Raw genomic sequence first — 18919 nt, 5'->3', positions numbered from 1 at the left:
TAGACTCCATAGTGTGACTTAACTTACAGTATAGACTCCATAGTGTGACTGCTCTTACAGTATAGACTCCATAGTGTGACTGCTCTTACAGTATAGACTCCATAGTGTGACCTCTCTTACAGTATAGACTCCATAATGTGACCGCTCTTACAGTATGGACTCCATAGTGTGACCGCTCTTACAGTATAGACTCCATAGTGTTACCGCTCTTACAGTATAGACTCCATAGTGTGACCGCTCTTACAGTAGAGACTCCATAGTGTGACTGAACTTACAGTATAGACTCCATAGTGTGACTGAACTTACAGTATAGACTCCATAGTGTGACTGAACTTACAGTATAGACTCCATAGTGTGACTGCTCTTACAGTAGAGACTCCATAGTGTAATCTCTCTTACAGTATAGACTCCATAGTGTGACTGCTCTTACAGTATAGACTCCACAGTGTGTCTGCTCTTACGGTATAGACTCCATAGTGTGTCTGCTCTTACGGTAGAGACTCCATAGTGTGACTGAACTTACAGTATAGACTCCATAGTGTGACTGCTCTTACAGTATAGACTCCATAGTGTGTCTGCTCTTACGGTATAGACTCCATAGTGTGACCTCTCTTACAGTATAGACTCCATAGTGTGACTGAACTTACAGTATAGACTCCATAGTGTGATCTCTCTTACAGTATAGACTCCATAGTGTGACTGCTCTTACAGTATAGACACCATAGTGTGTCTGCTCTTACGGTATAGACTCCATAGTGTGTCTGCTCTTATGGTATAGACTCCATAGTGTGACATCTCTTACAGTATAGACTCCATAGTGTGACTAAACTTACAGTATAGACTCCATAGTGTGACTGCTCTTACAGTATAGACTCCATAGTGTGGCTGCTCTTACAGTATAGACTCCATAGTGTGACTGCTCTTACAGTATAGACTCCATAGTGTGACCTCTCTTACAGTATAGACTCCATAGTGTGACCGCTCTTACAGTATAGACTCCATAGTGTGACTGCTCTTACAGTATAGACTCCATAGTGTGACTGCTCTTACGGTATAGACTCCATAGTGTGACCACTCTTACAGTATAGACTCCATAGTGTGACTGCTCTTACAGTATAGACTCCATAGTGTGACTGAACTTACAGTATAGACTCCATAGTGTGACTGCTCTTACAGTAGAGACTCCATAGTGTGATCTCTCTTACAGTATAGACTCCATAGTGTTACTGCTCTTACAGTATAGACTCCATAGTGTGTCTGCTCTTACGGTATAGACTCCATAGTGTGTCTGCTCTTACGGTATAGACTCCATAGTGTGACCTCTCTTACAGTATAGACTCCATAGTGTGACTGAACTTACAGTATAGACTCCATAGTGTGATCTCTCTTACAGTATAGACTCCATAGTGTGACTGCTCTTACAGTATAGACTCCATAGTGTGTCTGCTTTTACGGTATAGACTCCATAGTGTGTCTGCTCTTACGGTATAGACTCCATAGTGTGACCTCTCTTACAGTATAGACTCCATAGTGTGACTGAACTTACAGTATAGACATCATAGTGTGACTGCTCTTACAGTATAGACTCCATAGTGTGACTGCTCTTACAGTATAGACTCCATAGTGTGACATCTCTTACAGTATAGACTCCATAGTGTGACCTCTCTTACAGTATAGACTCCATAGTGTTACCGCTCTTACAGTATAGACTCCATAGTGTGACCGCTCTTACAGTAGAGACTCCATAGTGTGACCTCTCTTACAGTATAGACTCCATAGTGTGACCACTCTTACAGTATAGACTCCATAGTGTGACTGCTCTTACAGTATAGACTCCATAGTGTGACTGAACTTACAGTATAGACTCCATAGTGTGACTGAACTTACAGTATAGACTCCATAGTGAGACTGCTCTTACAGTATAGACTCCATAGTGTGACTGCTCTTACAGTATATACTCCATAGTGTGTCTGCTCTTACGGTATAGACTCCATAGTGTGACTGCTCTTACAGTATAGACTCCATAGTGTGACTGCTTTTACAGTATAGACTCCATAGTGTGACCTCTCTTACAGTATAGACTCCATAGTGTGACTGAACTTACAGTATAGACTCCATAGTGTGACTGCTCTTACAGTATAGACTCCATAGTTTGATCGCTCTTACAGTATAGACTCCATAGTGTGACTGCTCTTACAGTATAGACTCCATAGTGTGACCTCTCTTACAGTACAGACTCCATAGTGTGACCTCTCTTACAGTATAGACTCCATAGTGTGACTGCTCTTACGGTATAGACTCCATAGTGTGTCTGCTCTTACGGTATAGACTCCATAGTGTGACTGCTCTTACAGTATAGACTCCATAGTGTGACCGCTCTTACAGTATAGACTCCATAGTGTGACCTCTCTTACAGTATAGACTCCATAGTGTGACTGCTCTTACAGTATAGACTCCATAGTGTGACCGCTCTTACAGTATAGACTCCATAGTGTGACTGCTCTTACAGTATAGACTCCATAGTGTGACTGCTCTTACAGTATAGACTCCATAGTTTGATCGCTCTTACAGTATAGACTCCATAGTGTGACCGCTCTTACAGTATAGACTCCATAGTGTGACCTCTCTTACAGTATAGACTCCATAGTGTGACCTCTCTCACAGTATAGACTCCATAGTGTGACTGCTCTTACAGTATAGACTCCATAGTGTGTCTGCTCTTACGGTATAGACTCCATAGTGTGACCGCTCTTACAGTATAGACTCCATAGTGTGACTGCTCTTACAGTATAGACTCCATAGTGTGACTGCTCTTACAGTATAGACTCCATAGTGTGATCTCTCTTACAGTATAGACTCCATAGTGTGACTGCTCTTACAGTATAGACTCCATAGTGTGTCTGCTCTTACGGTATAGACTCCATAGTGTGACCGCTCTTACAGTATAGACTCCATAGTGTGACTGCTCTTACAGTATAGACTCCATAGTGTGACTGCTCTTACAGTATAGACTCCATAGTGTGATCTCTCTTACAGTATAGACTCCATAGTGTGACTGCTCTTACAGTATAGACTCCATAGTGTGACTGCTCTTACAGTATAGACTCCATAGTGTGACCGCTCTTACAGTAGAGACTCCATAGTGTGACCTCTCTTACAGTATAGACTCCATAGTGTGACTGCTCTTACAGTATAGACTCCATAGTGTGTCTGCTCTTACGGTATAGACTCCATAGTGTGACCGCTCTTACAGTATAGACTCCATAGTGTGACTGCTCTTACAGTATAGACTCCATAGTGTGACTGCTCTTACAGTATAGACTCCATAGTGTGATCTCTCTTACAGTATAGACTCCATAGTGTGACTGCTCTTACAGTATAGACTCCATAGTGTGACTGCTCTTACAGTATAGACTCCATAGTGTGACCGCTCTTACAGTAGAGACTCCATAGTGTGATCGCTCTTACAGTAGAAGATACTTCCACCACTCTCTCCGGAGGTGATGCAGTCACTTTTATCCTGATTACAGCAGATGGACGCCGGTGACCACATCTGTCGCTATGTCCAGGGATAAACAGCCGCAATTAACTCTTTCAGCACATTCTCCAACTTTCAGTGATGTTAATAGTTAACCCTTTGTAGGCCTCATATTGGGGTTTGTGCTCTTAGTCAATTGGAGGTTTAGTAAAGTGACCCCTGAGGTTTCCTAAATATGTTGGATCGAATGTCCTGATGGGGGTACGGATGAGCCCCCTGTAGATGTCCCTGTAGATGTCCCTGTAGATGTCCCTGGTATTATTGCAGGATCCTGATGATGTCATGGCTGCACAAATCCTAGTCGGGGGGGGGGGCACTAATCTGCAGTCAGAGGTTGGAAATTAATCCGAGTGTCCTACGTCTGGCCACTAGAAACAAGACGAGGATAGGAGAAGGGTCTGCAACGCAAACAACAGGTCCTGGACTCCAGTACCCCAAATAGAGGTCCGGTCCAGGGGTTCGGTCAATAAGGAGCAAAGTCTGGAACCTAGAACCAGAACCAGTCTAGAACACTGGATGGTCTGGATCTATACTGAGAAATCCATAGGCAGAAGCTGAGCTTGAGACCTGCTGGGGGGGGGTCTGTGACGGAGGTAAGAAGATGGGGTCAGGAGGGTCTATGGGGGATGGGCAGGAGGGTGAAGTTTTGCTGAAGTTTTGTGATTGTTGTTATTATTATTACAGATTATTAGTAAATGTTGTTCATGGTTTCCTATCGGTGTATAGAGCTTTAGGTTTGTCTGTATACAGAGCTGTCAACTTGTCCGTATACTGAGGTGTAGATATATACGGTATATGGGGCCGTAGACATATCTTATATGGGGCCGTAGACATATTATATATGGGGCCATAGACATATTATATATGGGGCCGTATACATATTATATATGGGGCCGTAGACATATTATATATGGGGCCGTAGACATATTATATATGGGTCCGTAGACATATCTTACATGGGGCCGTAGACATATTATATATGGGGCCATAGACATATTATATATGGGGCCGTATACATATTATATATGGGGCCGTAGACATATTATATATGGGGCCGTAGACATATTATATATGGGTCCGTAGACATATCTTACATGGGGCCGTAGACATATTATATATGGGGCCGTAGACATATCTTATATGGGGCCGTAGACATATTATATATGGGGCCATAGACATATTATATATGGGGCCGTATACATATTATATATGGGGCCGTAGACATATTATATATGGGGCCGTAGACATATTATATATGGGTCCGTAGACATATCTTACATGGGGCCGTAGACATATTATATATGGGGCCGTAGACATATCTTATATGGGGCCATAGACATATTATATATGGGGCCGTATACATATTATATATGGGGCCGTAGACATATCTTATATGGGGCCGTAGACATATCTTAAATGGGGCCATAGACATATTATATATGGGGCCGTATACATATTATATATGGGGCCGTAGACATATCTTATATGGGGATGTAGACATATCCTATATGGGGCCGTAGACATATTATATATGAGGCCGTAGACATTTTATATATGGGGCCGTAGACATATCATATATGGGGCCATAGACAGATTATATATGGGGCCATAGACAGATTATATATGGGGCCGTATACATATTATATATGGGGCCGTAGACATATTATATATGGGGATGTAGACATATCTTATATGGGGATGTAGACATATCTTATATGGGGCCGTAGACATATTATATATGAGGCCGTAGACATATTATATATGGGGCCATAGACAGATTATATATGGGGCCATAGACATATTATATATGGGGCCGTAGACATATCATATATGGGGCCATAGACAGATTATATATGGGGCCGTAGACATATCACATATGGGGCCATAGACAGATTATATATGGGGCCATAGACATATTATATATGGGGCTGTAGACATATTATATATGGGTCCGTAGACATATCTTATATGGGGATGTAGACATATCTTATATGGGGCCGTAGACATATTATATATGAGGCCGTAGACATATTATATATGGGGCCGTAGACATATCATATATGGGGCCATAGACAGATTATATATGGGGCCATAGACATATTATATATGGGGCTGTAGACATATTATATATGGGGCCGTAGACATATCTTATATGGGGCTGTAGACATATCTTATATGGGGCCTTAGACATATTATATATGGGGCCGTAGACATATCATATATGGGGCCGTAGACATATAATATATGGGGCCATAGACATATCAGTATATGGGGCCGTAGACATATTATATATGGGGCCGTAGACATATTATATATGGGGCCGTAGACATATCATATATGGGGCCCTGGACTTATTATATATGGGGCCGTAGACATATTATATATGGCACCATAGACATATCAGTATATGGGGTCATAGACATATCAGTATACAGGGCCGTAGACATATTATATATGGGGCCGTAGACATATCATATATGGGGCCCTAGACTTATTATATATGGGGGCCGTAGACATATTATATATGGGACCATAGACATATCAGTATATGGGGCCATAGACATATTATATATGGGGCCATAGACATATTATATACGGGGCCATAGACATATTATATATGGGGTCATAGACATATTATATATGGGGCCATAGACATATTATATATGGGGCCATAGACATATTATATATGGGGCCATAGACATTATATACGGGGCCATAGACATATTATATATGGGGTCATAGACATATTATATATGGGGCCATAGACATATTATATATGGGGCCATAGACATATTATATATGGGGCCATAGACATATTATATATGGGGCCATAGACATATTATATATGGGGCCATAGACATATTATATATGGGGCCATAGACATATTATATACGGGGCCATAGACATATTATATATGGGGTCATAGACATATTATATATGGGGTCATAGACATATATATGGGGTCATAGACATATTATATATGGGGCCGTAGACATATTATATATGGAGTCATAGACATATTATATATGGGGTCATAGACATATATATGGGGTCATAGACATATTGTATACGGGGCCATAGACATATTATATATGGGGTGATAGACATATTATACATGGGGCCATAGACATATTAGACATATCATATATGGAGCTGTATACTATCAGTGTTTCTGTTAATAATACCCTGTCTGGGGTCTTTGGATTTGTGGTCAGGAATGGATAGATCAGGTTGGTGTCTGTACTGTGGATCCATTCGTGTGGTCACCTCCACCTTCTCTCCATATACCTGGTCATTATCTCCACAGGCCGCACATTGCATCAGAGGGGCCCGGCGGATGTGGAGCGCTGGTCACTAGCTGGGATGGATGGACTGCCGATCCAGGTGAGGAGGGGACAGGAATCTCCAGGGGTTGTCATCATCTGGGGGAGCTAAAAACTTTTTGGACCCTTTGTCCTCTTGACTTGTGGGGTGGGGGTGGGGGGGTTTCACTGCTCCCAGGATTAGGTCTAACTAAAACTAGGACAGTGTCCCTCTAAGGCAGTGGTCTCAAACTGGCTGGTCTGCCTTCTCAGGAGGATCCACACTGCCCCTGAAAGGTAAATTATGGCTTCCCTCTCATCTCTTTGCACAGTGGTCTTCAAACTGCTGTCCTCCAGCTGCTGCAACACTTCAACTCCCAGCATGTCCGGACAGCCGTTGGCTGTCCGGGCATGCTGGGGGTTGAAGTTTTGCAACATCTGGAGGGCCATAGTTTGAGACCACTGCTCTATGGAATCCTAAAAGTCCTATCTACAATATGTAGTAATAGAGCCATATGGGAGAAGAGGATTGGACATTCATACGTTTCGAAGGCCAGGGTCAGCCCCTGTGGGACCTCTAATGGTGTCCCCCATCTTTTGCCAGGAACCTTTCTCTTTGGGCCGTGTACACGGATTCTGTGGGGAACAGCCCTATATCCCCATATACCCCGGGGTAAACCTCGAGCCTGTGTCCCTCACAGATTAGACTTAGAACATTCATATTATACTATAAGCATCTGCCAGCGGTGACGGGGTTAAGTCATAAATCAGTGCAGTGAATGAGGTCTGAGGATTACAGATTATACAGAAAATCCCCGGCACCGCGTCCGACCATCTCCGGGAGCACATGGCCAAGAGGATCACGTGTGTCACTATAGAGGAGGGTCCAGAACGCCAATGAAATTCTCTGCCGCAATATAACCAGTGAGATGGTGGCGGCCGTTTTACTTCACCGCCTCTAACCATCCTGCTGGTTGGTGGCGGCCGCTGATATTGACTTCTATATCGATCCCAAGGTAGAGATGAGCTGTAGGTCTCATCCACCATAAGAAGACAGGGTAAGGTGCAGCTCAATTCACGTACCTACAACCGAGGTGTCTATCTAAATCCACTACCCATGGAATAGGAAAAATTCAAATGTACAAAAAAAGGCAGTCGCCTAAGTTGTAGGGATATGATGGTGTAGGATGGTGGGATATAATGGGGTAGGATGGCGGGGTATGATGGGGTAGGATGGCGTGGTATGATGGGATAAGATGGCGGGGTATGATGGGGTAGGATGGTGGGGTATGATGGGGTAGGATGGTGGGATATAATGGGGTAGGATGGCGGGGTATGATGGGGTAGGATGGCGTGGTATGATGGGGTAAGATGGCGGGGTATGATGGGGTAGGATGGCAGGGTATGATGGAGTAGGATGGCGGGGTATGATGGGGTAGGAGGGCGGGGTATGATGTGGTAGGATGGCGGGGTATGATGGGATAGGATGTGGGGTATGATGGGGTAAGATGGCGGGGTATGATGGGGTAGGATGGTGGGGTATGATGGGGTAGGATGGCGGGGTATGATGGGGTAAGATGGTGGGGTATGATGGGGTAGGATGGCGGGGTACGATGGGGTAGGATGGCGGGGTACGATGGGGTAGAATGGCGGGGTACGATGGGGTAGGATGGTGGGGTAGGATGTGGGGTATGATGAGGTAGGATGGCGGGGTATGATGGGGTAGGATGTGGGGTATGATGGGGTAGGATGGTGGGGTATGATGGGGTAGGATGGCGGGGTATGATGGGGTAGGATGGCGGGGTATGATGGGGTAGGATGTGGGGTATGATGGGTTAGGATGTGGGGTATGATGGGGTAGGATGTGGGGTATGATGGGGTAGGATAGTGGGGTATGATTGGGTAGGATGTGGGGTATGATGGGGTAGAATGGCGGGATATGATGGGGTAGGATGGCGGGGTATGATGGGGTGGGATGGCGGGATATGATGGGTAGAATGGTGGGTTAGGATGGGGTAGGATGGCGGGGTATGATGGGGTAGGATGGCGGGATATGATGGGGTAGGATGGCGGGGTATGATGGGGTAGGATGGCGGGGTATGATGGGGTAGGATGGCGGGGTATGATGGGGTAGGATGTGGGGTATGATGGGGTAGGATGGTGGTGTAGGATGGCGGGGTATGATGGGGTAGGATGGCGGGGTATGATGGGGTAGGATGTGGGGTATGATGGGGTAGGATGGCGGGGTAGGATGTGGGGTAGGATGGCGGGGTAGGATGTGGGGTATGATGGGGTAGGATGGTGGGGTATGATTGGGTAGGATGGCAGGGTATGATGGGGTAGGATGGCAGGATATGATGGGGTAGGATGGCAGGGTATGATGGGATAGGATGGCAGGATATGATGGGGTAGGATGGCAGGGTATGATGGGGTAGGATGGCAGGGTATGACGGGGTAGGATGGCAGGATATGATGGGGTAGGATGGCAGGATATTATGGGGTAGGATGGCGGGGCATGATGGGGTAGGATGGCGGGGTATGATGGGGTAGGATGGGGTAGGATGTGGGGTATGATGGGGTAGGATGTGGGGTATGATGGGGTAGGATGTGGGGTATGATGGCGGGGTAGGATGGGGTAGGATGTGGGGTATGATGGGGTAGGATGGCGGGGTATGATGGGGTAGGATGTGGGGTATGATGGGGTAGCATGTGGGGTATGATGGGGTAGGATGTGGGGTATGATGGGGTAGGATGTGGGGTATGATGGGGTAGGATGGTGGGGTATGATGGGGTAGGATGTGGGGTATGATGGGGTAGGATGGCAGGATATGATGGGGTAGCATGTGGGGGATGATGGGGTAGGATGTGGGGTATGACCGTTCATGATCTCTGGAGTAACCGCACTTCCCGTCTGCAGCCGTCTAGAAGAAGAGGCCTCAGCCGGACGGCTCCGGTGCAGCTGAAGTGGACGCATCTGGGGTTGAGCATCTTCTTCCTGGTATCGATCACCATGACCGGCTGCTTCATCTGGCAATATAAACTTCCCAAACAAGAGCCAGGTATATAGTCCATGTATCCTCCTCATAGATGTACCCCACATATCCTCCTATTAGGTGTACCCCACATATCCTCCTCATAGGTGTACCCCACATATCCTCCTCATAGATGTACCCCACATATCCTCCTATTAGGTGTACCCCACATATCCTCCTCATAGGTGTACCCCACATATCCTCCTATTAGGTGTACCCCACATATCCTCCTCATAGATGTACCCCACATATCCTCCTCATATCTCCATGTACCCCACATATCCTCCTCATATCTCCATGTACCCCTCATATCCTCCTCATATCTCCCTGTACCCCACATATCCTCCTCATATCTCCATGTACCCCACATATCCTCCTCATAGATGTACCCCACATATCCTCCTCATATCTCCATGTACCCCACATATCCTCCTCATATCTCCCTGTACCCCACATATCCTCCTCATATCTCCATGTACCCCACATATCCTCCTCATAGATGTACCCCACATATCCTCCTCATAGGTGTACCCCACATATCCTCCTCATAGGTGTACCCCACATATCCTCCTCATAGGTGTACCCCACATATCCTCCTCATAGATGTACCCCACATATCCTCCTCATATCTCCATGTACCCCACATATCCTCCTCATATCTCCATGTACCCCACATATCCTCCTCATAGATGTACCCCACATATCCTCCTCATAGATGTACCCCACATATCCTCCTCATATCTCCATGTACCCCACATATCCTCCTCATATCTCCATGTACCCCACATATCCTCCTCATATCATCATGTACCCCACATATCCTCCTCATAGATGTACCCCACATATCCTCCTCATAGATGTACCCCACATATCCTCCTCATATCTCCATGTACCCCACATATCCTCCTCATATCATCATGTACCCCACATATCCTCCTCATATCTCCATGTACCCCACATATCCTCCTCATATCTCCATGTACCCCACATATCCTCCTCATATCTACATGTACCCCACATATCCTCCTCATATGATCATGTACCCCACATATCCTCCTCATATCATCATGTACCCCACATATCCTCCTCATATCTCCATGTACCCCACATATCCTCCTCATATCTCCATGTACCCCACATATCCTCCTCATATCTCCATGTACCCCACATATCCTCCTCATATCATCATGTACCCCACATATCCTCCTCATATCTCCATGTACCCCACATATCCTCCTCATATCTCCATGTACCCCACATATCCTCCTCATATCTCCATGTACCCCACATATCCTCCTCATATCATCATGTACCCCACATATCCTCCTCATATCATCATGTACCCCACATATCCTCCTCATATCTCCATGTACCCCACATATCCTCCTCATATCTCCATGTACCCCACATATCCTCCTCATATCTCCATGTACCCCACATATCCTCCTCATATCATCATGTACCCCACATATCCTCCTCATATCATCATATACCCCACATATCCTCCTCATATCTCCATGTACCCCACATATCCTCCTCATATCTCCATGTACCCCACATATCCTCTTCATATCTCCATGTACCCCACATATCCTCCTCATATCTCCATGTACCCCACATATCCTCCTCATATCATCATGTACCCCACATATCCTCCTCATATCTCCATGTACCCCACATATCCTCCTCATATCTCCATGTACCCCACATATCCTCCTCATATCTCCATGTACCCCACATATCCTCCTCATATCTCCATGTACCCCACATATCCTCCTCATAGATGTACCCCACATATCCTCCTCATATCTCCATGTACCCCACATATCCTCCTCATATCATCATGTACCCCACATATCCTCCTCATATCATCATATACCCCACATATCCTCCTCATATCTCCATGTACCCCACATATCCTCTTCATATCTCCCTGTACCCCACATATCCTCCTCATATCACCATGTACCCCACATATCCTCCTCATATCTCCATGTACCCCACATATCCTCCACCTTTGTCCCTATTGAGTGATGTGTCCTCCACCCTTGTCCTATGTACCCACTTGTGTCCTCCACCCTTGACCCCGTGCACCCCGAGTGTCCTCCATCCTTGACCCCGTGCCCCCCGAGTGTCCTGTATTGTATTATAAACAATAGATAGGCCTGTTTCTGATTCTTGGTGACTTCCAGTTCCAGAGGAGCAGAACATCCCCGACATGGTGCAGATGTGCCCCCGATTCCCTGAGCCGGTGTCTTTAGACCACCCTGTGCCTGTCCTGAAGGAGGCTCTGGAGAAGGTCAGTCCAGATTCATGAAGGTCCTATACAGACTGCGCACCAGTTCCTCCACCCATCGTATTTCTGAATTTCTTCTGTACAGGTGGACAAGTACCTGAGGAGTAAGATCCGCACCCCCGGGCTGCCCACCATGTCCGCCATAGTCACGTACAATGACACTGTGCTGTGGACTGGAAACTTCGGGAAGAAGAATGGATCTGACCCTTCCTCATCGGCTCCCAATGAGTACACTATATATCGGTGAGTGTCCCCATCGGTGACCCCCCCCCCCCCCCCCCACATACATAAACCCCCACAAACACACAAACCTTCCCCTACACACATCTCCCACGTATCTTCCCCTACACACCATTTGGACTATTCCAGGATAACATTATATAGGACGCCATAAACTATTAGGTTATTGATTGATTGGCAGCTTCCCCAATGGTTACAGGACCCCCAGTAACATGCCCACCCTCTTATTGTGTCTCAGAATCGCCAGCATCTCCAAGCTCTTCCCTTCCCTCATGTTGTACAAGTTATGGGAGGAAGGAGAACTGAACTCGCTGGACGACCCCCTGGAGCGATACGTCGCCAATTTCTCCATCAAGAACCCGCTGGCCAGAGGGCGCCACCTGGAGCACAAATATATGGCGGATGGATTGGCCTTCACCGAGAAGGGGGTACAGCCTGCGAAAGCCACAGCCGTGACTCTACGGAGGATGGCCAGCCAGTTATCAGGTAGAGGACCACCAGGCCTAGAGGGGTTATGGGGGAACGGTGAGGCTGAGAGAACCAGTCCCTTCTCTTTATCCTTCCACCTTCTGCGAGACGAATAAATCCTAAATAATAGGATAAGGTCCTCACAATCTCTTCCCGCTATCTCTATGGGATCAGGATATATAGTAGTTATACACATTCCCTCCAGCTCTATCTGTATACTGCTGCTATCTCTATGGGATCAGGGTATATAGTAATAATACACCTCCCCTCCAGCTCTATCTGTATACTGCTGCTATCTCTATGGGATCAGGATATATAGTAGTTATACACCTCTCCTCCTGCTCTATCTGTATACTGCTGCTATCTCTATGGGATCAGGATATATAGTAGTTATACACCTCCCCTCCAGCTCTATCTGTATACTGCTGCTATCTCTATGGGATCAGGATATATAGTAGTTATACACCTCTCCTCCTGCTCTATCTGTATACTGCTGCTATCTCTATGGGATCAGGATATATAGTAGTTATACACCTCCCCTCTAGCTCTATCTGTATACTGCTGCTATCTCTATGGGATCAGGATATATAGTAGTTATACACATTCCCTCCAGCTCTATCTGTATACTGCTGCTATCTCTATGGGATCAGGATATATAGTAGTTATACACCTCCCCTCCAGCTCTATCTGTATACTGCTGCTATCTCTATGGGATCAGGATATATAGTAGTAATACACCTCTCCTCCTGCTCTATCTGTATACTGCTGCTATCTCTATGGATCAGGATATATAGTAGTTATACACCTCCCCTCCAGCTCTATCTGTATACTGCTGCTATCTCTATGGGATCAGGATATATATAGTAGTTATACACCTCTCCTCCTGCTCTATCTGTATACTGCTGCTATCTCTATGGGATCAGGATATATATAGTAGTTATACACCTCTCCTCCTGCTCTATCTGTATACTGCTGCTATCTCTATGGGATCAGGATATATAGTAGTTATTATACACCTCCGCTCCTGCTCTATCTGTATACTGCTGCTATCTCTATGGGATCAGGATATATAGTAGTTATTATACACCTCCCCTCCTGCTCTATCTGTATACTGCTGCTGAGAACTTTGCTCTTCTTATTCATAGGTCTCCCTCGGCGGTTGCGATCCACAAGTTTGCTCTGGAAAGGTTCCACTCAGGAGGCCATTGAGCTTCTCCGGGATGACGTCTTGGTGGCCGATCCTGGTACCAGGTGGGTGAAATCAATTATAATGTGATCGCAGGAGCTGTTACCTAGAGCCGGCTCCAGATTACCATGGGCTTAGAGGGGTACTCCGGTGAAAAACTATTTTTTTTTTAAATCAACTGACTCCAGAAAGTTAAACAGATTTATAAATTAGACACAAAGGAAAGAGTAATATTGGTTGATACAGAATGGAAGAGACTGGTATTCTCAACCAGTATTACTGACTTCCATAAAATTGGCAGTGCCACATCCACTTTCCTAATATTTGCCTTTAGGGCCCAATGGCATAGAATTTTAATACATCTCCAGTATCGCTCTTATTATTATGTATTATGTTTTATTTTCATAGGTAATTTTTTATTGTATTTTAATAAATATTTCCACATTTTTTTCAAACGAACTGTTTCCAATTTTTTTCACTGTGTCCAGCAGCGCAGTATCCTTGAGGTGCGGTTAATTTTGTATCTAAGATTTATAAATTACTTCTATTAAAATAATCTTAATCTTTCCAGTACTTATCAGCTGCTTTATGCTCCACAGGAAGTTGTGTTGTTCCTTTCTGTCTGACCATAGTGCTCTCTGCTGACACCTCTGTCTGTGTCAGGAACTGTCCAGAGCAGGAGCAAATCCCCATAGCAAACCTCTCCTGCTCTGGACAGTTCCTGACATGGACAGAGGTGTCAGCAGAACAACACAACTTCCTGTGGAGCATACAGCAGCTGATAAGTACTGGAAAGATTAAGATTTTTTTAATAGAAGTCATTTACAAATCTGTTTAACTTTCTGGCACCAGTTTTTTTTTTTTTCCAGCGGAGTACCCCTTTAACATTTCCACTTTGCAACAATATGGTTGGATTTCACAAACATCTATACATAGCAGCGACATCATCAAATAGGGACAATAATAACCACAGAACTTTATATGTAACAGAAATGTCACTGTTTATCTGCTCCATATATAGCGAGATATCTGGACACTATGCAGGACCGTGTACCTGACTGACGTATAGATCTAGTTATCTGAACACTATGGTATCTGCTGTATAGAACCAATTATCTAGACATTATGCTTATCTGAGCACTTTATTTTACTAGTTATCTAAACAGTACGTGGCACTGTATCTGGGCACGGTATATTGATAGGTATCTGAACACTATGTGCTACTATATCTGTACACAATATTAAAGGGGTACTCTAGTGGGGGGGGGGGGAATTCAAATCAACTGGTGCCAGAAAGTTATACAGATTTGTAAATTACTTCTATTTAAAAATGTGCTCCACGGGAAGTTGTGTAGTTCTTTCCAGTCTTACCACAGTGCTCTCTGCTGACACCTCTGTCCGTGTTAGGAACTGTCTGGAGCATGAACAAATCCCCATAGCAAACCTCTCCTGCTTTGGCTACTTCCTGACATGGACAGAGGTGTCAGCAGAGAGCACTGTGTTCAGAGTAGAAAGAACTACACAACTTCCTCTGGAGCATACAGCAGCTGATAAGTACTGGAAGGATTAAGATTTTACCATAGAAGAAACTAACAAATCTGTTTAGCTTTCTGGCACCAGTTGATCTGAAAACTTTCTCTACATGGAAAAAGTCATAATTTTCCACCGGAGTACCCCTTTAACAGTTATCTGGACTCTGTACATTGCTATTTCTCTGGACACTGTGTACCTGGGTGCTGTACAGAACTAGTTATCTGGACACTACACAGACCCCATATAATTAGACAGACCCCATAAAAGTCAATGGGATCCATTAGTGTCCATTGTGCAATGGACTGCCTAGACCAGTGGTCTCAAACTGTGGACCTCCAGATGTTGCAAAACATTAACTCCCAGCATGCCTGGACAGCCAACGGCTGCAACATGTAAAGGGCCACAGTTTGAGACCACTTGTCTAGATTCTGTGAAGTAGTCCCCGAATGGATCTTCTGATGGACACAATCCTCTGAACCATCCTAGTGTAGTATGGGACCACCATACTAAAAACACAAAAAAGCTCCAAAGCCACCACACTTCCTGGATATGTTCTCTGTAAACCATCCTGCCTGATATGCATGTCCTCTGTGGCCCCTGTTGTCTTCTCTGGCTGCTTGATATTCTTCCCTCCCCTTCCCTCCCCTTGCTTACATCTCCCAGCAATCATTGCAGCTCACTCTCTGAGAGCATCCCCCACCCTCCTGCTCTGGACAGTTCTCTGCTGATCAGTGTCTGATTGGCTGAGGCTGCCCACACCTACTAGTTCTCACCTCTAAATGGAGCATGACTTATCAGTGCAGGGCAGTAACCACATGGTCTGTGTCTCTCAGGAGGGTGGGGGCTGCTTTCAGAGATGGATTTGGACAGAGACAGAGTGGATGGTTGGATGATGTCAACCAAAGAGGGGAAACATCTCTATATAGCTAATGATTGATATTTAGACTATTAAATAGGTTGATGAGAGGGAAAAGGTGGGCTATGGGTTTAGTGCCCTGGAGTACCCCTTTAAGGTCACCAGCATTGTACTGTTTTTGTTTCAGGTGTCACTACAGTAACCTGGCATTTTCCTTGCTTGCCCACATTTTGGCTGAACACACATCTGAAGGCGAGTACCAGCGGTGGGTGGCCGATAACATCTTGGACCGTCTCGGCATGGAAGACACCGGATTTGACTTTACGCCACCGATCCTTTCTCAGATGGCGGTTGGTTTCTACGGCAGTGGTCAGGTGGCACCGCTCTATGACCTGGGCTGGTATCGCCCCTCGGGTCAAATGTATTCCACAGCGGCTGATATGGCCAAGTTAGCGATGGTGCTTCTAGGGACCTACCATCGCCGGATTTTAGAGCCAGACACGTTGAAGACTATGCTGACCCCGCTCTTCAAGTGTTCCACCAACTACTTCGCCAACAAGACCGGGACCCCCTGGGAGGTCAACGAACAGCTCGGATACGACATCATCCGCAAAGATGGCGACTTGGATGGATACTCTGCCACCTTCTCCATGATTCCTAAGCTCTACGTTAGCTTTATTGTCCTCATGTCCGGGACGAGGCCCCAGGAAGAGGACATCATCGCTAAGACCTACAGCTTTCTGATTCCAGCTCTGGAGAAAGCGTTCCGAGAGGCCGAGAAGAAATTCCGCCCGGCTCCTAACCCAGCTCCGTATATCGGAATCTACACCTACGCAAATCTGACATTTTATGAGATCAAGGTTGGACCCAATGGGGTTCTGGTGATGCAGCAGTTCGGGCCGCACATTGAAGAGCTGATCCCGGAGCGATATCGGACAATTCAGCTCCACTACTTGGAGGAGAGGGTCCTGCAGGTCGTGTTTGACAAAGAATTCCCGTGTATCCTCCGCCTGGGATCGGCGTCGGTCTCGTTGGAGACCCAGGACAGACAACTCTTCAACTTCTACCCCTACAACCCTCAGGGACTGTCTCCAGCGTTTGATGCCCCCGGACTGAACACCTACAATGTCCAGCGCATCCACCAGAAGCCTGTCTTCTACAACTGAGAGGTGAATGACACAATGGGCACAATAAGAGGAACTCAAAGCCTCCACCACCGCCAAGTGAGACAGGGGGCGCCATAAAACACGGGGGGCAGGTATTGTATATCTCTGTCTCCGAGATGTGGAGGAGCGAAGAACCAAGAGAACAATGAGGGGTTAATGGGCGGAGGAAAGAGGCGATTGGTATACGATATGTCATGATATCTCCAGATCTGACATCTGTGACATCACATGACATCTCTGTGACATCACATGACACGTGTGCGCAGCATTGTACATACAACTCCAACTAATAAAGGTGATCTTCCTCCATCTGCCCCAGTGTCTGGACTCTTTGTTATGTCACATTCAGCACCATGTGTGAACTGTATCCTAGTCAGTATATAGTGTATGAGGATACCCGGGCCAGCTGCCATATTGTCACATGATCTACGCTCGAGCATGAACAATTACTGTGCGGTACTATGTATCTGGATGCTGTATGTACCTATCTGGGCACTGTGTAGTACTATGTATCTGGATGCTGTATATAACTATCTGGGCACTGTGTGGCACTATGTATCTGGATGCTGTATATAACTATCTGGGCACTGTGTGGTACTATGTATCTGGATGTTGTATATAACTATCTGGGCACTGTGCGGTACTATGTATCTGGATGCTGTATATAACTATCTGGGCACTGTGTGGCACTATGTATCTGGATGCTGTATATAACTATCTGGGCACTGTGTGGTACTATGTATCTGGATGTTGTATATAACTATCTGGGCACTGTGCGGTACTATGTATCTGGATGCTGTATATAACTATCTGGGCACTGTGTGGTACTATGTATCTGGATGTTGTTTATAACTATCTGGGCACTGTAGTATTATGTATCTGGATGCTGTATATAACGATCTGGGGACTGTGTATCTTGATGTTGTATATAACTATCTGGGCACTATGTATCTAGATGCTGTATATAACTATCTGGGCACTGTGTAGTATTATGTATCTGGATGCTGTATATAACTATCAGGGCACTGTGTGGTACTATGTATCTGGATGCTGTATATAACTATCTGGACACTTTGTGGTACTATGTATCTGGATGCTGTATATAACTATCTGGGCACTTTGTGGCACTATGTATCTGGATGCTGTATATAACTATCTGGGCACTTTGTGGTACTATGTATGTGGATGCTGTATATAACTATCTGGGCACTTTGTGGTACTATGTACGTGGATGCTGTATATAACTATCTGGGCACTGTGTGGCACTATGTATCTGGATGCTGTGTATAACTACACGGGCAC

The 18919-nt window shown here is 45.5% G+C and overlaps 1 protein-coding gene across 1 annotated transcript; it reads left to right on the top strand.

The window, feature by feature from the left end:
- The first annotated feature begins 6807 nt into the window (after nt 1–6807).
- LACTBL1 (lactamase beta like 1) lies at nt 6808–17916 on the top strand. The gene is made up of 7 exons (XM_056543335.1): nt 6808–6922; nt 9758–9899; nt 12065–12171; nt 12254–12411; nt 12647–12894; nt 14022–14127; nt 16639–17916. Exons 1-7 carry the CDS (start codon nt 6902–6904, stop codon nt 17615–17617), a joined length of 1761 nt encoding a protein of 586 aa, XP_056399310.1. The 5' UTR covers nt 6808–6901; the 3' UTR covers nt 17618–17916.
- The last annotated feature ends 1003 nt before the right edge of the window (nt 17917–18919 follow it).

This window comes from Hyla sarda, chromosome 10 (assembly GCF_029499605.1).
Source record: "Hyla sarda isolate aHylSar1 chromosome 10, aHylSar1.hap1, whole genome shotgun sequence".
Taxonomy (NCBI): Eukaryota; Metazoa; Chordata; class Amphibia; order Anura; family Hylidae; genus Hyla; species Hyla sarda.
The sequence above is the reverse complement of the archived record's forward strand: the minus strand, read 5'-3'. Positions and strand labels throughout refer to the sequence as shown.